This window comes from Schistocerca gregaria, chromosome 1, assembly GCF_023897955.1.
Source record: "Schistocerca gregaria isolate iqSchGreg1 chromosome 1, iqSchGreg1.2, whole genome shotgun sequence".
Classification (NCBI taxonomy): domain Eukaryota; kingdom Metazoa; phylum Arthropoda; class Insecta; order Orthoptera; family Acrididae; genus Schistocerca; species Schistocerca gregaria.
The window spans coordinates 413,351,511-413,372,957 of NC_064920.1; the positions used below are offsets into that span (position 1 = coordinate 413,351,511).

Genomic DNA, 21,447 nt, shown 5'->3' on the forward strand with positions numbered 1-21,447 from the left:
TTCTTTGTTATTTATGTTAAATCCAACAGTTCTGTCCACTTCACCACTGTTACCACATTCTTCAAGGGATGGCATTTCTTCTCCACTTGGGTTAATATATAGTGTATTCAGAAACAGCCTGAAAGCTTGAGTGAGTGTTTCAGGGTAGGTTGTGCTTAGGAATAAACATTGAGATGAAAATTTGATATGTTTTGCAATTTCTGAGTTAATTAGCACTGATGTTAGCAAATCAGCTACTGCTTGCACAAATTCAAGTGGGCTGCCAGATACGATTAATGTCAGTTGTTCTCACTGCATAAATAGTAGTGCTTTAGACTGCTCAGCCTTTGGCTTGGGTTCAATCCTTACTACCAATCCCATGCCCAATTCTTTTTTTCACTCTCTTGTTCAGTTTTAGGAAAACAAACAAAGAACATGTTTGGCCAAAACCATCTCTGGCGTGTTGCTCGAATTTGGGCTCACAACAGCCTGATAAGTTAATGTAAATGCAAAATTAACTTGGAAATGGTGCAGTGTATCAATTTTTTTCTTCAATATATTTCTCAGCACAATGTAGCCTGCATTACCTTTACAAGCTTTTTCTGACCACACTGTATATGACTTTTTATCCAACTCTAGTCTTATTAAGAATACTTAACAACAGTTATTCAGCATACTTGCTTCTAATAATTTTCATCCTCTTTTTGTAAAGGATGATAGTTACCTAAGTGTTTTTTGCCATGTAGTAAAATCAATCCGCTTGGTACAATACACCAAATAGCTACACCCCCCTCCCAAAAGGATATGCTTGACCTACTTACTCATCAGTATTTTCATTTTAATTCCACACATAAAAGTTCCCGTGATTTGCTCAGAGGTCTTCTGAATTGACAGGCACTTAAAATAAACCACCTTCTTTGTTTGCCTTTTTGCCCTCTGTAAAATATAATTCAGACTGTCTGCCAATATTTTGAAGAGTTGAACATTCAACTCTTCAATGAATCTTTTTTAAAGATAGCAACCACTTTGTCTGTTATTTATACATCACTGCTGGCCACTAAAATTGGAACATAAAGAACAAATGCCAAATACACTTGGATATGCAAATGATCAGCATTTCAGTGCAAAATAGGTAGGTGTAACTCTGTCTAAAGTATGAGATCATGCAGTAGGTTTGTCATTCACAAATCTTATCTAAATGTCATTTAACTGGACAGATAAAAAAATCTACTCACCAAGTGGTGGCAGAACACACACCTAAAAGACGGTTGTAATTGGGAAGCTTTTGGAGTCAGTGGTTCCTTCTTCAGGCAGAAGGGTTGAAGGGGAAGGAAGACAAGTGAAGGAAAAGGATTGGAGAGTCTTTCCTTCTCATCCTGTACGGAAGTCTCCCCTGACCTGCAGTTATGGGTGACTTTCCTGAAACCTACTCCTTTTCCTAGTCCTCTCCAACCCTTCTGTCTGAAGAAGGGGCCACTGGCGCCAAAAGCTTGCCTATTACAACTATCTTTTATGTGTGTGTTCTGCCGCAGCTTGGTGAGTAGATTTTTTATCTATCCAATTAAATAATTTTGTCAATAATTGATTGTCTTAATTGTTATCTGAATGTCAGTTGTTTGTGAAAAGTTTGTGTTAGTAAGGAGAAACATTTACTAGCACATGTTGGAAATCGACTGCAGCAGCAGCATGGTCTATTGAGACTGCAGTTTATCATTCTGTGATAGTGCTGCTCATGTTGGTTGGGATCCCATTACTGTCATGTAAATATGACACTGACAGGTTCGGGGGGAGGGGGGGGGGGGCAACCAGGGTATCAGTAGGTCAGTAGCCCCATGAGGCTAGTGCCCGAGATGACAGAATGTTCACTCAGTCACGCAGATCTCATACAGCTATGTCAGGTACCTGTAAGTCATTTAATGGGCTTATTTGCACTTACAGTGTGACTGTGCGGAGCATTACAGGCTGTCAACATGGAGACCATTGTTCTGGTTTCTCCTGACGTGGCAGCAGAGAGATGTACTAACAGTAACACATCCATTGTCAACAATGGATGAAAGTGGAGCAGGATGTTACCTTTTCAGAGCAGTCTCAGTTTTGTGTCACAATAGTAATAGAGGTATTCATGTCTGGAGGCTTCAAGGAGAATAAGTGATGCCATATACGTAGTACTCATCATCATTATATGGGCCAAGCATGTGAAATGATGGTTTTTCGTGAACTTTGGTGCAGTTGAAGTCACATGAAATGACATACCCATATCTGTCATCCAAGCTCAGTTTGATGAAATATCCAGCCAAGTTAGAGCCACTACAAGTGTGCCAAATTTTGCACCCTGTGTACCATCAAATCGCCTATAAATTTAATCATTTATTCTTCCTACTGTATTATTTATTCACAACGTGTAAAATTTCGTTATATGCTAACCTTCCTGGTGTTCCAATTTTAATGGCCAATGCTGTATAATTTTCTTGGTTTCCAAGACTAATATTTCACAAGAAAGACACATCATAAACTCACTGGCATTTGATACTGGGTTCTAAATGCTGAGACAATGTGTAGATGGGACCAGCAAAGAATTTATCACATGCTGATACTTAACTCATCCTGTTCATAAATTAATCTTGATTCAGAATCTATATATAACTCTTCAGTCACTGCCAACCCTAACAATTATTATTTAACTTATTTTTCGAAGATTACTATGTTGTAAGGAGGAGGTCTGAAACACTAAAAATGTGTAACAGTGAACAGTACCTTAAGATGCACAAATGATTTATTATTTTGACTGCTCCTGATAAATGTATACTCTGCACATGTCCAGCATGAAATGATGAGACCAATGGAAAGGTTAGTATACCTTATTTATCTGAAGGATACCAGTGGACAAATCAATTTGGGGGAAAAAATCAGACTCAGAAAAAAAAGTGGCACTCATAGTGACACTGATATAATGTTCATGTCCATTCTCTAAATTATCTAACAATTGCTCACATTTAATCTGGAAATTGGACGCAGTCACACTTTCTAACTTCTCCCTTTACTGACAACCCCCCCCCCCCCCCACACACACACAAAGCAAGCAAATGAATGAATGAACACACATAAATTAATAATAAAGCTGGTGTGGTAAATGAAATGATTGTGTGCCATTGACGGCAGGCAGGCTTATTTCAGGTGACACAACACTGGGTGACTTGCGTGTCGGTGATGGTGTGACGAGGATGAGGACAACACAACACTCAGTCCACGAGTGGAGGAAATCTCCAACACAGCCAAGAGGAAATCTCTAACCCAGCCGAGCTGGGAATCTAACCCAGGCCTGCTGCATGGTAGGCAAACACATTACCACTCATCTAAGCAGGCAGATACTGGTGTGGTATTAACATATAAATCATTTTATACAAAATACGTAGATGCTTACCATGCCCAACCAGACGAGCTCTATTTGAATGGCTGAAAGTAACATTGCGAAGTACTTCTAGGGCTTTAATCTGACATGGCTCTTTGAGTGTTTTAGAAAATACCATAAGTGTATCTAATGAGTCATTTGCCTGAAACAAATAAATAAATAAATAAATAATTTGCCTGTCAGGAACATGAATCACAGTTAGAATGTAAAAACTGTATGAATACTTTGTTAAAAATCAACATATGAGTAACTCTACAACATATCACTTCTTATAACTAAGGGTTTTATTAACTATATCAAAAGAAAAACGTAAATTAGAAAGCCAAAAAATTATGAGGCAAAAGGATGGCCAATAGTTACCAATAGGACGCAAAATTCAATGTAGTCGTTGACAGAAACACTTACAAGTACTTCAACTGACCTGCTACTCCTTTCCAAACTTTCCCAATCTCTCTCTCCTTCCTCCATGAAGAAGGTACATACAAGTTCTGAAAGCTAACTATAGTTCCTTCCTACTTTTTAGTGTTTATATCAGCAATAATAACTAAGAGTATTGTAATATCATGTAGGAGTAATAGGAACTGCATTACAGTATGAAGGAAAGTCACAAATCAGCAGCAGAATTTCACTACTGGTAATATTATGAAGCACTGAAAAGTGCCACTAAAACTATTACAACCGTGCAATATACTAAGAGAGTAGATGGGCCCATGAAAAATTAAAAACCATATGGTCAGTTTACAAAGAATTACCGAGGCTGAGTGTGGGATCTTAACATGTTACATGAAGCTCCTGCTAGCATGGTACGGCATGGCTATCAGTGGCCAAGATCAGCAAGCCGCAACAGATTATGTAATCACTGAGTTCACAGAGATTCTTACAGGAGAGGATATTTAGGTGAGGACCTAGGGTGACTCAAAAAGAAGAGAAGAAATCACTCCTCGGCTTTTGACAAGATCAATGTGTTGTTTATTTAATCATTTGATACATCTCTAACTTCTACAGGTTCTCGGCTGACACTGCTACAGTTCTTAAATACTATTACACACAGTTGTGTTACTAACAAAATTAAATTTCATAGATCTTCCATGACCCCTGATAAAGCAGACACAGTTTCACCTTTAGATAATGTACACATACGACATGTACAACACACATAGGTTTATGAAGAAAAAAAATTCCAGAAATATCAGTCCGTGTAGAAACTTTATGAAACTGTTAGTGAACTACTAAAGCATTGGAAATTTTTTATAAATTCTTTCTGCCAACAGCTGATAACTTGAATGAAAATTTTATTTGTATGGTCAACTACGCAGAATTTTTACAAGCTGATTTTACAGGTATAGATTACGCTGTATATGGTTAAAAGAAACTAGTGAGGAGGAAACAAAATGAATATGATTGTTGAATTATTGAAGACTATACTCTGATTTAAACTATTTGTCACTTGACAGGTAACAGGCTATGTGGCTCCCACCACCAACAAAGCAAAGGGTGCCTGGTACTGTTGGCTGCCACTCTGTTGCCACTAGATCTGTCCTCCTTAAAAGCAATGTGCTGGCCAGTCCTCAACGAGCCACTGTACACACACATTTGAGTGACTCTCAGCTTCACATACCTTACGATGTGTGATGAAAGTTGTTAAAAGAGGGGGGGACCACACACTCCTAGGAAAGTGTCAGACATGGTGTGATAAGGCACAGTCAGTCACGTGAATTCGTGTATTCCATGACAGAGTTTTCTCTGAGAGAGAGAGAGAGAGAGAGAGAGAGAGAAGCAGGGGTGCCTCTACTTCCTCTGGGTAAAGTGGTGCAGCAAACTGCAGCCGCTCTGCACATCAGTGAATTATCACCCAATAACAATCTGCAAGGAGAAATTTGTGAAGGAAGAATTATGTGAGTCATCTAAACTGGAGACGTGGGGAGAAGAGGTGTGTGAAGAAAAAGTTTGTAAATCTCAACTCTTTTCAGGAAGGTGTGATTTGTCGTGAGATATATGGAAAGTATTGGAGGAAGGTGTATCTGACAATCGAAAAGCTACATGCTACCTTTGTAGCAGTGGACCTAATTTAGAATAGTAAATAGTCCTTGTTATTAGTCATGAAAAAATTAGGATTCTGCTACAAAAGCATTTCTGACCACAATTTTTAATGGAACACCAAGATATTGCAGCATGTCACTTTCTTAGAGAATTAGTAGGGAAAAATTCTGACAGTATCATTTGGCTTCATGAAACACGGGTGAATAGTGGAGGCAATTAAAAAAAAAAAAAAAAAAAAAAAAAAAAAAAAAAAAAAAAAAAAAAAAAAAAAAATATGTTTGGGCAGACAATACTATCCGTGGCAGTATGGCAGCTCCAATCAGCAGACAAGAAAGAATAATTGTAGCACATGCCAGAAATTCAAAGGATTCCTTCTAATTGTCTGCTGTTATGCGCTTCAAACAAGACTCCAACTACCACCAAGACATGAATCAATACTTTTGTGAAAAGGTTTGAAGTCACTGTGCTTCAAAACTTAATGAAAGACTCTGTAATTACCATGCATAATACTCCATATTGTTCAGTTATACAAGGTGCCCACAAAGGAAATGTTTGCTGGCTAGAGAAACGTAAGACACAGTTTAACAGTATCTTTGTAAGGGCAGAACTATGAGAAAATGTGTTGCAACACAAGCTGAAGAATCTAGTTTACATTGTGGATGAAACAGCAAAAAAATATGAGCATAAAGTGCTCAGATTGCTGTCCTACCATTGCCACTTCAACACAACAGAATTGATTTGAGCCCCGGTTAAGTGTCATGTTGATTCAGAAAATAATAAATTTACATTGACCGAAATGGAATGGATTTTGTAGGAGACAGTAGAGAAAGTGATGCCAAAAGACTGGCAAAATGGAGTGGATCAAGTGAAACGAGTGATAGAGGAAGCATGGAATAATGAAGGGGTGTTACAACAGTGTGTCAAGGACTGGATAATATCTGTAACAATGAGCAGCGCCGACACTAATTCTGATTTTGAATTAAGTGTTGTCTTCCCATTGTATGATTAGTATTTAGTGTATAGTGAATGAATGTCTTACTTCCATTAAATCACGTGTTTGTGACTTTATTTTGATCAGTCTCTCTTGATGTTGTGAGACTAAGGAATACTGTTCAGCCACCTCCCATCATATCCTTATGGTAAGTTAGACTACATTTTAAATATATTTCATTTTGTGGAAACTCCAAGATGTTATTTCACATGTATAATAGTTTTCAGGATATGCAAAGATAAGAAGGGAACTTTCCCAGATGCAAAAATACACACACACACATGCTTAGAGATAACACCGAGAAGAACACTATTTGTAATTTAAGAGTTCTTACTTTTTTTGTAGCAGATTGAGACATTAAACTTCAGTACGAGTTAAATACTGAAAACTGCATAAAAATGCCATTTTAAGAAGCATTTATGTATATAGGAAATGTAATACAGTATGAAAATTTTAAGAGATATGTTGCCGAGCAAGATATTTTAGTAATCAACGAAAAAAAGCATGGCTGAGAGAGCATTGGTTTTTGAGATATGACATGATAAGTTTGAAGCTATTTACGAATGGGAAAATTTGATCTCTTTAAAAAAATTAATATCTCTTTTCCTAATTAAAATTAAGAACAGATTCTTGACATTAAGAACAGGCATTTGTCATGCTGAGAGAGACTATAGAGGTCTACATTGTATGTGAATTTGAGATTCTTTACTTGAGTTTTGGGAACATACAGGCTTTAAAGCAATTTTCTAACTCTGTGGAGAGTGATGCACTGTGGGGGTTGCCTGCAGACTGTACTAGACACAAGAATGATACAGCTTTAGAGCTTAAACATCAAGTGATAAATAGTTTAAATCAGATTATAGTGTATAGTTTATCGAAGTGTAGTAACACTTTTCAGCAAACATAAATTTTGCAAAATTCACAGTTTAGCTTCAGGAAAGGAACATCAAAAGAAGATGCAATTTTTTTTAGTTTCTATGTGTTGTGTCAAACATGGGGTTGTTATTACATCTGTATAACAGTAGTTTGACCATGTTCTTTCCATACTGATCTTCTGGACTCCATCAACAAAGCTATAATAACTACTTTAAATCCAAAAAGCATCCAAGTAGGTATTCCCTCTTGCTAAGTTGCTGTGACTGCCATCCCTTGCTGAAAACATGCATTATCTCACAATATGATTAACCACAAACACAATAAAAGTAAAACCAGCACGCAATATCTGCATATTTATACCTTCCATATTATTTAGGTTATTATTTTCTTACTATATAAATTACTTTCATTGTGAGTATCATTTATTGAATAGAATAGAACAGAATAGAATAGAATCTTTATTGTCACATGACATGTTATATACAATCATTCGATTGAAACATTGGTGACTCGTCAATGAAGACACAGGGATATGCCTCACTCCCCTGGAGCAGTATGCACCGCTAAATGCTGTCTGTCAGACAGTGGATAAAAATTTTGGTGGCTGTGCTGTTTACCCCTTTTTGGTCCTAAGTCAACCTTAATGTGAAATAATGAATATTATTATTTCTTCTGGTGCTATAGTTATGTACATGACTGTTCCTTTTGAACTGTAGTGGGTTATTTACAACAAATGTCATGAGAAAATACATTTACTGTGAAGCAGTAGTCAAAATGCTTAAGTCCTTGAACATATCTGTCAAAGGTGACCATCAGTAAACACCATATATTATTCTTACAATTTACAATAAACATCATGAGGAAATACATATTTGGTGAAGCAATAGTGAAAATGCATAACTCCTTAAATGTACCTGAACAAGACAATCATGGGTGAAAATCTTATATTACTCTTACAAGCAGCTTTTAAGCAATTAGTACTTTCTTAAAGACGAGTTACCCCCAGAGCATCGTTCCACAGGACAGTAATGAATGAAAATATGAAAAATATGGTAACTTAATGATTGCTCTCTCCCAAGACTTGCAATGGTTTGATATATAAATGTGGCTGAATTGATTCACTGTAGGAGTCCAAAAACGTGTTTTATGCAGTTTAAATTCTCATATATATGGACACCTAAAAATGTTGTAGTTTCAAGCCTCGTTATTATTTTCTAACTATGTGTTACATTTATTAATGGCGTAATACATCTAGGTACAAAGAACTAATTTTTTTTAACATTTTCAAATTTTATTTTACTTCATTTTATTTATTTATTTAAATTGGGAGTGAAACCGTCTACAGAAAATCACACAATAATACTTTTAAGAACATTATTCACCATGTCTTCTGTTGCTAGACATACATTTGGGTTGATTACTATACTCATGGTGTACATGTGGACACAAAAAAGCATAATCCTGGAATTATTGGTTAAAAATACACTTTTTCCAGGGTGGAAAAACATTTTTTCAGTGTTAAGTGATAATATTTTCCCTCAGAGCTCTAAAACTTATCAACCCATTGAATGGTAAAGGTTTTATACACCAGTGTAAAACTTCCCAGCACTTTAGGAAATGAAACTCACAAAAAATAACATGGTTGTGAAACATCTATGATGTGTGGCAACATGTACACTGCCTATTTCTGTATTACGAAAGTATAAATACCAGTTCCACAAAACACAGCAGGTTGCTTCCAAAGCACTGAAACCGAGATTGCGATGTGCTTTTGTCAGCCAGTCATGTCTCACATCACATGATCTCACCGGCCAATAACAGCATGACTTGAGAAACATGTACAAATAAATTGGCTACAAATTAATGTTTAAACAATGGAAAAATCCAGGATGGAGTAACGATAATATAAAGAAAAGGACAGATTGCTACTCACCATATAGTGGAGATGCTGAGTCGCAGATGCACTGAAATTAGACAACCACGCAAATGCAACTCTCGCATGCACACACATGACCACAGATTCTGTGGTTGCTGAGGCCAGACAGTGAGCAGCAGCACATGGTGGGAGAGCAATCTGGATGATGGGGCTAAGGAGGTGGCTGGGGTGGGGAGGGTTAGGGATAGCAGGATAGGGGTGGAGACAGTAAAGTGTTGCTTTTGAGGGTGTACAGTGACGAGGTGGAGAGAGGCTAGGGCAGCTAGATGGGGGAGGGAGGGGAGGAGAATCATAGAATTAAAAAAAAGACTATGGGTGTGTTGGTGGAATGGAGGGTTGTGTAGTGCTGGAATGGGAACAGGGAAGGCGATAAGCAGGTAAAGGACAATGACTATAGAAGGTTGACACGAGGATGGTTATGAGAATGTAGGCTATATTGCAGTGAGAGTTCCCAGCTGGCCAGCTCACAAAAGCTGGAGTTGGTAGTGGGTATCCAGAAGACACAGTATGCAATGTAGTGTCCCCTGCTGGATTTTTATTTACTATATTCAATGGAGAATTAATACTGTTCTGCTTAGTTGACTGTTGCCTTGGGTGTAGTAATACAATGCTTCTTATTATGATTGAAGTACTACTGCTGGAAGGAAATTTAGCTTAACAACTTCTACTTTTCTTCGATAATCAGTCTTATACTTTCGTATATATACTCCATATGCTGTCCACAAATATGTGCAAAATCCTTACATGTTTCTCACATTTATTTGGCCATTGACACATTATTAAACAATAAGGAAATACTTCAAACATAATGTCCAACTGAGAAAATTATGTGTAAGTTCTTACATAGGGCGACGGGTTCAGAATTCAAAATGAAGGTTCAATTCATATTCATTTGTTTCTATATCAATATTGTCAGTGTCCTCTTCCTTTGCATTTATTCCAGTGATATTACACCTCTCCAAAATATCAACATTATTTTCTAGTGAATGACAATTTGTCCATAATCCAAGTCATTATCCCTCACCCTAGTTTGTGAAACTACCTGTGACATGATCACATGTGGACAACAGAAAATTACTGACAACATTGAGAAATTAACAAAAATCGCTGTAAATAGAAACTTATTCTGAAAAATATATTGACAAAGGAAAATTGTAAAATCTTACAAAATTCTTTTTGCTTACCTTGGAAATTGTAATCTGTCCTTCTGGATATGACGTAAAGTCAGTCAAGAAATCAAGCCACATATTCTGCAAATAGTCAAACTCAGTGCTGGGTTTTCGGCTGTGTGTATGCAGATATGTCAGTCCTCGAAGCAAATTGCTCTAATTGACAAAAAAGACAAGTTTGTGAATCAAACTTTTATAAATTTTGACTGAATCATAGAAAAAATATCACAATATTTATCTTCAAATCAAACTTTCTGTCAACGGTTAACAGTAAAGATATTGTTAGATATAATTTCCATCTTGCTTCTTCCTGTATCCAGTCCAGTTTTGTTTTACTCCCACAGCACAGCCATTAAAGGAGATAGCAGTAGTGTATCACACCTAAAAGTCAATGTCATTTTCTGTAATTGACTACTCTTTTATGAAATAATGTTTACTAAAGCAGAAAAAACATTGTCCTTACTTGAATCAGTTTTACTGAAGTAATTTGGGTGAATATAAATTAGGAATTATCCCATGCTATAAATGTGACCTTAAAAATAAAATGATGTGACAAAATTGTATACATCAGTTGAAGGCTCGGTTAGCAAATACTTTGAAGGCACAATAAAAGCAACATAAACCAGATGAAAAACTTTCTGTTGCCACTTGTCCTCACAAGTGAGTTAAGCTCTTTGGATCGACCGATTGTGTTGATATTTCGTGTGCACTAATTTTGAAGTTTTAGTAAGTAGTAAGTGTAGTGTCTAGATTTTATTAGGTTTAACTGCATTCAGTAGTGTAATAACTGGGGAAGTGAAGATTTTAAGTTCTGTGCCGCATTTGAAAGAAAATAGCATAAAACCATTACTGCTTAACAGACGTTTGTAGGCCTACTCCGTGTGCACTTACTTTTGAAGTTTTAGGAAGTATTAAGTGCACTGTCTAGATTTTATTAGGTTTGATTGCATTCAGCAGTGTGATATACGTTTGGGGAAGAGAAGATTTCAAGTTCTCTGCTGCATTTTTAAAGAAAATAACGTAAAACCATTACTGCTTAACAGCCATTTTTAGGCCTAAATTTTGTGTGCGAAAGTTAAGTGATTCGAAGTATAATTAAGTAAGTACATTAATATTATACTTCTATTAGAACACTACAGAGCATAGTAAATAATCTTTATTTAGCAAAAGCTTAAAAAGTAGACCTATATTGTAAGCAATCATGAGTGTGAAGTGTTTTAGCTTCCGTAGGAAAGTTAGTTCTGGGGTGCTATGCAGCTATTGTGGCAGATCGTTTCACTGGGGGGAATGTAGTGGCATGGAAATTGGGGAACACAATGAGACTCTTCCTAGGTACTGTAGAGTGTGTTCATGGGATATGAAAATAGCAGAACAGGAGGGGAAGATTACAGCCCTTCAGGCTGAATTAGATAAAGCTAGAGAGGAACTAATTAGGTTAAGTGGGGAGAAGGGTGAAGAGAAGTGGGAAGTGGTAGCAGGGAACAGGGGCCACAGAAAGAGGACAGTATCTGACAGTTTCATTGCTGGCACAGAAAAGAGATTTGCCCTGCTGCCAAAGTTACGTAATGAAGAGCCTCATGTAGAGGGAGGTGTAGCTATTGTTCAGCAGAATTCAGTTAGGAATCCTGTTGCTTCACAAAAAGTAGGAAGTAGGACAAAAATTCTGCTGTTAGGTAGCAGTCATGGAAGAGGTGTAGGCCAACTTCTGCAGGGAAAATTAGGTGACAGCTACCAGGTCTCAAACTTTTTCAAGCCGAGTGCATATCTCAGCCAAGTGATAGAGGGCATGGGATCTTTATGTAAAGGTTTCACCAAGGTGGATCGTGTTGTAATAGTGTGTGGAGCAGGAAACAGTATTGATAGGGACCAGCGCTACAGAACTAAGTGAGACCTGGTAAAAATAGCATCAGCAACGAACCATACTAATGTTGAGTTTGGACCTGTTTTCAAGCGGTACGACAGACCCCAGTTGAACAGCTCTGTGAAGAGGGTCAATATGAAGTTGGATCGACTGCTTCGGACCGGTGCTGGGTCAGGGATTGGTTTAGTTACTGTTGACACTATTGGTAGATGGGGCTTTACTTCTCATGGCCTGCATCTCAATAGAATAGGGAATGATATACTGGCTAGGTTGATAGAGAAGTCTTTAAGGGGGGACACTGCAACTCATGGAAATAGTTCTTTTTTAGGTTAAGCTTATTATCTACACATTCAGTATTGAAACAAGATGTATCTGAAAATGTTAAGCGTAATACAAGTGTGTGTGTGGGGGGGCGGGAGGAGGGGGAGGGAGAGAAGGAGAGGGGGGGAGGGGGGGAGGGAGGGAGGGAGGGAGGGAGGGAGGGAGGGAGGGAGGGAGGGAGGGAGGGAGGGAGGGAGGGAGGGAGGGAGGGAGAGAGAGAGAGAGAGAGAGAGAGAGAGAGAGAGAGAGAGAGTTACAGTAAATTTACATTGAAATATCAGAGGTTTAAAAAACAAAATTAATGAATTTCAAATTTGTTTAGATGAGCTACAGTCTATAAATCATGTTGATATTATTTGTATTTTTGAGCATCATTTAGGCAGTGAAATTGAAATGCTTAGTATGGAAGGGTATAGCTTAGCTTCAAAGTATTGTAGAAAAGAGATGGAGGAAGGAGGAGTTGCCAATTACATTAGAAAGGGCCACAATTTTAAAAACATTGACGTTCTTAAATACTGTAGTGTTCAGCATTTTGAAGCATGTGCCACACAAGTAGAAACATACACAAGAAAAATAATTATAGCCACAATATATAGGGCTCCAACTGGTAATTTCCAGCTGTTCACTAAACAGCTCGATGCAGTATAAACTTTTTTAACTTCTGAAAATAATGAACTCATACTAAGTGGAGATTTTAATTTAAATTTTCTGGAGGATAGCCACTCTAGATCCGTACTAGAGTCTCCTATCACTTCTTATAATCTCGCTCCCTTAGTACAGTTTCCAACCAAGGTTACGGGTACTACTGATAGTATTTTCATAGGTACCACTACACTAGCAAATCATAGAATAAATCCAATATTTAATGGCCTTTCAGATCATGCACAGTTGCTTACATTTAACATAGTGGGGTCTGATTCAACTAATAACAGGAAGTGGGAAACTATATGAATAATAAATGAAGCAGGAATTGAAGGTATAAAAAACTGTTTGAGGAATACAGACTGCAAAGATGTATACAATTCACCCAGGATACATGAAAAACATAGCTGTTTCTCTAATATGGGCATAGGTCACATTGAAAACTGCTGCCCTAAGAATAATCAAAGCAAATAGATTAAATGTTTCAAAACCTTGGACTACAAATGGAATAAAAGTATCTTGCAAAACAAAAAGAAGACTGTACTTAATGTCAAGGGAAAATGATGACTACAGAGATAATCACATTACAAATTATATTGTAAAATTCTAACCAAAGTAATCAGAACCTCAAAATGTATTTATTTTCAAGAAAAAATAAATGCCTCTAATAACAAGGTAAAAACTATACGGAACATAGTAAAAATTGAAACAGGGCAACCTAATCAAGCAAATGAGGAAATTATGTTAAATCTAAATAATGAGTTGTTTAGAGATACCTCCAAAAATGGCAGACACTTTAAACAACTTTTTCCTTTCAGTAGCAGACAACTTAGGTTTGCATAGTTCCTCAGAACAAAACTTAAAATATTTAAAAAATGCAATTCTGCAACATTTTGACAAAATTCAACTATATCCTACCTCACCAAAAGAGCTTTCTAGTATTTTAGCTCTCTTAAAAACAAATGTTCCTGTGGTTATGATGAAATCAGCACTACCATAATTAAATGTTGCTCCTCAGAACTTTATGACATACTGAGTTACTTATGTAATGAATCCCTCCACAGTGGTACTTTTCCAGATAGGCTTTAATTTGTTATTGTCAAAACATTACACAAAAAAGGAGACAAATCATCACTGGAAAACTACCGTCCAATTTCATTATTGGCAATATTTTCAAAACTGTTTGAAAGGGTTATGTACAATAGACTTTGTAAACACTTAATATAGAAAAATATTCTCATTCACAATCAGTTTGGATTCCAGAAAGGATTGTCAACTGATCAAGCTATATTCACTTTTACAGATGATGTACTAGAATCAATAATTCAAAAGTTATCACCACTTGGAATATTCTGTGATTTGGCTAAAGCTTTTGATTATGTTAAGCATGATATCCTTATACAAAATTTAAAATATTAGGTGGTAACAGGAGTGGTAGGCTCATGGTTCTCATCCAATCTTTTTAATAGAAAACAGTGTGTGTCTGTATCAGGCTCACCACATAACAACAGTCACTCAAAATATGAAACCATCAGACAAGGGGTGCCCCAGGGTTCTATTTTAGGTCCTTTGATGTTCCTATTATACAGGGTGAGTCACCTAACGTTACCGCTGGATATATTTCGTAAACCACATCAAATACTGACGAACTGATTACACAGACCGAACGTGAGGAGAGGCGCTAGTGTAACTGTTTAATACAAACCATAAAAAAAATGCATGGAAGTATGTTTTTTAACACCAACCTAGGTTTTTTTAAATGGAACCCCGTTAGTTTTGCTAGCACATCTGAACATATAAGCAAATACATAATCAGTGCCGTTTGTTGCATTGTAAAATGTTAATTACATCCGAAGATATTGTAACCTAAAGTTGACGCTTGAGTACCACTCCTCCGCTGTTTGATCATGTGTATCCAAAGGGAACGGTGATGGACCTTAGGTAACGAAGAGTCTGGAACAGCACATTACGTCCACATGCTAACACCTTTTTATTGGTCTTTTTCACTGACGCACATGTACATTACCATGATGTGAATGACGCATAAATTGGCCAGCCCGTTCTCCTGATCTTACACCTCTGGACTTCTTTCTGTGGGGTACGTTAAAGGAGAATGTGTACCATCATGTGCCTACAACCCCAGAGGATATGAAACAACATATTGTGGCAGCCTGCGGCGACATTACACCAGATGTACTGCGGCATGTACGACATTCATTACGCCAGAGATTGCAATTGTGTGCAGCAAATGATGGCCACCACATTCAACATCTATTGGCCTGACATGTCGGGACACACTCTATTCCACTCCGTAATTGAAAACGGAAACCACGTGCGTACGTGTACCTCACCCCTCATGGTAATGTACATGTGCGTCAGTGAAAAAGACCAATAAAAAGGTGTTAGCATGTGGGCATAATGTGCTGTTCCAGTCTCTTCTGTACCTAAGGTCCATCACCGTTCCCTTTGGATACATAATTCGGTGCTCTCCGATACACACGATCGAACAGCGGAGGAGTGGTACTCAAGGGTCAACTTTAGGTTACAATATCTCCGGATGTAATTAACATTTTATAATGCAACAAACGGCACTGATTACGTATTTGTTTATATGTTCAGATGTGGTAACAAAACTAACTGGGTTCCATTTAAAAAAACGTAGGTTTGTGTTAAAAACACACTTACGTGCCTTTTTTTATGGTTTGTATTAACCAATTGCACTAGCCCCTCTCCTCACGTTCGGTCGGTGGTATCGATTCGTCAGTATTTGATGTGGTTTATGAAATATATCCAGCAATAATGTTAGGTGACTCACCCTGTATATTAATGACCTTCCATATGCAGTGTCACAAAATGCAAATTTTTTCTTACTTTCAGATGATACAAGTATTGGTATAAAAAACAGTACCGGTGATCTCACTGAGCAATCAGCTAATAAAATATTTGTAAGTATCATTGGGTGGTTCACAGCAAATGGACTGTCAATGAATTTTGACAAGACCCAGTACATACAGTTTAGTACCTCACAAAGAATACCTGACCATATAAGTATAATGTATTCAAACAATGAAATTACAGCTGTACACAGTGTCAAATGTTTAGGGCTACAAATTGACCACAATCTAAATTGGAAACCTCACACCCTCGCTTAACGAAATGCTTTAGTTCAGCTACATTTACAGTAGGTGTGATAACAGAAATAGGTGATTTAAAAATGAAGAAGTTAATTTATTCAGCCTACTTCCATTCACTAATGAGTTATGAAATCATCTTTTGGGGAAACTCCTCTCACAAAGAGAACATTTTCAAAATTCAGAAAGGAGTCATTAGAATTATATCTGGTGTCAGTCCTAGACCATCATGCAGAGACCACTTTAATAAACTTGGTATTCTAACTACTACTTCTCATTACATATACTCACTGATGCCCTTTGTCATTTCAAACACATCTCTTTTTACACAAAATAGTGCAAAACATGATTATGAAACCAGAACCAAAAACAATCTGTTTAAGGACAATAAAAGCTTATCATTAGTACAAAAAGGAGTCAAATACATGGGTACTCATATATTCGGTAACTTAATAGAGCATATCAAAGATCTTGTAAGTGATAAACCTGTTGGCCAACTCCTTCTACTCCATTGATAAATATCTTCACAAGGATTATAGCTCATAACCCTGTCTGCATTAGGATTGTATAATGTCCATGTATCTGAGTAAGATTCTTTCCACATCCCAGAGACTCCTCTCCAAGGGATCCATGGAAAATGATAAATGTAATGTAAAGTGGGTTACTCTGGGATATAAGTGACTTACACTTCGTATCTAACTTTCCCCAAAATCTCTCTATCTCCTTCCTGAGAAAAGAAACAATACATAGTGGTAGATTCACTGTCCTTTCACCTCTTTCTGTAGACGCTAACGACAGTAACACGGGAACATTCCACCACCTTTGCTGTTTTCGAGATAATTTTCACAGGCTCTCTGTAATAATAATCTGCCCTTTGTCAAAGTCGTTTATCTCATTGGATTTCCCCATTTTCAGCCCATATCTTCACTAGAGGTATCCCCAATCTGTGTCTGCTATGCTTTATTACTTTTGTTACGGTATCACATACACACAACACCTCCAGGCGGCATCCGAAGTTGCAGTGGGCAGTGGTCATAATGTTTTGTCTCATCAGAGTATATATCCAATAACGATGGCAGTAATAAAATCAAAGACATTAAAGCATGTATAATACTATACAGCAATTCATCTGTGAATAGGATGAGGAGGGGGAATCAAGTGATTGTAACATGAGATACTATCATCATACGCTATGTGCAGCTTGCTAAATACGAAATTAAGTGTATTTACCACATACATGCCACTTAAAATTCAAGTGAAACCATTACAGACTACAATGAGAACATTACGCAAAATTTCATGGCAGTCACTGTGTAAGTATTTAATGTTTTGTAATGTTTTGGACACTGCACTCTATATGTTGTTTTTGTTGGGTCGGCCACTGTGAGAGTCAGCACCAACATAAACATGGAAGGAGCAAAGTTGCGATGGACAGTGGCAGGAATTCAATATGATCTGTACATAACACCTGAAAATTAATTGACCACTTTATTTCTGAAAAGAAAATTAACTTAACTTCTTCCTGTGCATCCTACTACAAGTACTTTACTCTCTACTAATACTCACAGAACGCAAGCTAAGTAACGTCTTCTTGCTACTAAATACTTATATTCTTGAAGTCTGCGACTGATCTGATGCCAACCGGTGATGGGCGACTGGTTAAATCAGCATTGGCAGGGGGTGCTGAACTCTGTCTTCCTGGAGATGTGGCACTGCCTGCTCTTTCCATTGGCATGTGGGTCAGCACTTTTTGAACCCGTTTCACTGTGCTGCACTGGATATCTGGCAAGTTCTGCTCAATTTCTCTACCATGTTCCTGCCGATTTTTACTTATCTGTGGGTTGTTTTTTTTTTGCAGTTTATTCACGCACTGATTTAAACTGTCATAAACGCAAAAACTCAACTGGTTCTATTGCTTCATTACCAAATATTACTACTTCATTTTGGAATGTCGATCACACATTACTTTAGTGTTATTATAAGTGACTTTCAGGAGTGCTTACAAAGTTTTCCATTAATGTCTTCACAGCATGAAGCTTGAAATGTGGTATACACACTCAATCTACCATACCAAAAACACTATGGTGAAATAGACCTTTACCATGTAGTTAAAACTTTCAACTAATATTTTTTCTAATGAACTAATGGATTGGACTTCTGCTTCTAAATACAATTTTTCCAAGTGCCTCCCTGGCAAAGAAGAGACATGGTTTGAGTCACATAACTTACTCTCTAATAGTCAATTTGCCTTCCGCAAGGGAAGAAATACCACCAATGCTGTTCTTTCAATTGTGAATGAAGTAATAACAGCCTTTGAAAATAAAAATAAAGCATCACTTCTTTTATGCGATTTAAGTAAGGCATTTGACTGCATTTCTCATGATATCTTACTTGCAAAACTCAAATTCTATGGTGTACAAGACTCTGCATTGGCAGTAATTGAATCATACCTAAACAATAGGAAGCAGTTTGCCTCTGTTGGAAACAAAGACTCACAATTGCTAGATGTTAAGACAGGAGTTCCACAAGGTTCTGTCCTTGGGCCCTTCCTTTTTATAATTGCAGTCAATGATTTACCCCATTGTATCCCCAATACTGTTATCTGTTATGCTGATGACACAACTTTGCTTGCTCAGCATGAGAACATGTCAGTTCTGGAAGATATGATGCGAGATGGCCTGGAAGCGGCACTAAATTGGTACTCATCAAATACACTGCTTTGCAATCCTGATAAAAACCAGCAGATTATACTTGGATTGTCAAAAGAGATAGAGGTGAAAGCAGTTAAAATTCTAGGAATTCATGGAGATTCTAAGTTAACGTGGGAAACACACATCAACCATATCTGCACAAAATTGTCTGGAGTTCTGTATTTAATGTGGAAACTGAGAAGCCTAGTGACGAAAGAATATTTAAGAGTTATTTATTTTGGACTCTTTCAGTCACATATAGAATATGGACTGCTGATATGGGGACACTCTCTTCACATCACTGAAGTTCTAAAAATTCAGAAGAAAGTGATAAGGGCAATGAGCAATTCTGGTAGATTAGAGCACTGCCGGCCATTGTTCATTCAGCTGAAAATATTAACAGTTATTAATCTTTATATATACACCTCAGCACTGTATGCAAAAAACAATATAGCAGATTTCGAAATGAGAGAAAACATACACCACCATAATACCAGAGGCAAAACAAAATTAGACATAACTAGGCACAGGCTGACAAGAACAGGAAATGCCCATCTAATCAATAGTATAAAAATATTTAATAAACTTCCATTTTCTTCTCGGTCGGCTCACATAAGTAGCTTCAGGAGCAAGCTACTAAAATGGTTACTAATCAATCCTTTTTACAATATAACAGAATTTATGAATATAAAATCAATTGACATTAATTTTTAAGTATTTCATTATGTGATGTCACTGAATGTATTTATCTTATGTTATGGTGTATATTAGCATCTATGGGTACTATTTGCAATGTTCATTTAGCTTTAAGATATTATTCAAGGAAAGTGTTATATTATATCCATGTAAATTGCCTATTCCACCTCAGGTGGTCAATGGTGAATAAAGAATATGAATATGAATATGTAAATGGTAACCTTCTGTGTATTCCAACAGACAATGGAAAGTGCAGGCTGGAATATCAACAATATTACACATTGAGCTTTTGGCCAAAGCCTTCTTCAGGAGAGAAATCACCCACCCACACACACACACACACACACACACACACACACACACACACACTTAGACAAGCACTCACACCTCACACACATGTGCCCACTATCTCTGACCAGAACCCATCACTTTGTCAAAATACAAATGGTGGTAAAACTGTTAAAACGTTGCATCAGGATAAACTTGTTAGTTGGCCAATAGCTGAAGAAAGTTTGCATAGTATCTCGATTACTAAATCCATAGTCTGTATAGCATTTAACACATAAGTGAAGAGTCCGACTTTTCCTAATCAATAACTGGCAAGAAATATTGTTTCCTGATATTGTTTTAATTATATATGTTGTGCTTCATCACACATAATTGAATAAGAACACAATAACACAAAGCTATACTTGTTTCTTTGAACATGAATGTTTCACAATTCACACGTCTTCCTACTTCGTAGAATTTCCATTACACAAGAAAAAATATAAAAAATACCAAGACTGGCAATTCTGGTTGTATTAGGAGTGAATAATTATTCCAAAGCATGCTCAAGCCATACAAACACAGTGGCCAGTGAACAACTGTCAAAAAAGCTGTAAACTTACAGTGCTCCTTAGATGGCTGACTAATGAAATAAATAAATAAGTAATTAATGTATTAAAAGTGAAAGAGTAGGAAGACAAGTTAATACAATGGTCACACAAAGTTCTGAAAGTGTCACAATGTATAATTGGTCTGCTTGTTTGTTCATTAAGTTTTAGTGAAGAAACATCTGTCCTTCCAATATACAGGGTGATCAAAAAGTCAGTATAAATTTGAAAACTGGATAAATCACGGAATAATGTAGATAGATAGGTACAAATTGACACACATGCTTGGAATGACATGGGGTTTTATTAGAACAAAAAATACAAACGTTCATAAATGCCCAACAGATGGCGCTTCATCTGATCAGAATAGCAGTAATTAGCGTAACAAAGTAAGAAAAAGCAAAGATCATGTTCTTTACAGGAAATGCTCATTGTGTCCACTAACATTCCTCAACAATTGCTGTAGTCAAGGAATAATTTTGTGAACAGCACTGTAAAGCATGTCCAGAGTTATGGTGAGGCATTGGCATCGGATGTTGTCGTTCAGCATCCCTAGAGGTGTCGGTCAATCATGATACACTTGCGACTTCAGGTAACCCCAAATCCAATAATCGCATGGACTGAGATCTGGGGACCTGGGAGGCCAAGCATGAAGAAAGTGGCAGCTGAGCACATGATCATCACCAAATAACACACACAAGAGATCTTTCACGTGTCTAGCAATAGTTTGCTTTTTTTTTTTGTTCTAATAAAACCCCATGTCATTCCAAGCATGTGTGTCAATTTTTACCTCTGTATCTACATTATTCCGTAGTTTACTAAGTTTTCAAA

General features: G+C 37.0%; 1 protein-coding gene across 2 annotated transcripts in view; it reads right to left on the reverse strand.

The window, feature by feature from the left end:
- Nucleotides 1-21,447, reverse strand: part of LOC126350104 (rotatin) — a 372,299-nt gene that overhangs the window by 3,024 nt on the left and 347,828 nt on the right. For both annotated transcript variants that reach the window (XM_050002488.1, XM_050002487.1), the window contains 2 exons: nucleotides 10,416-10,556; nucleotides 3,401-3,530 (listed from right to left, as the gene is read on the reverse strand). In XM_050002488.1, coding sequence (XP_049858445.1) covers nucleotides 3,401-3,530; nucleotides 10,416-10,556 — 271 coding nt within the window. The remainder of the gene's footprint in view (nucleotides 1-3,400; nucleotides 3,531-10,415; nucleotides 10,557-21,447) is intronic.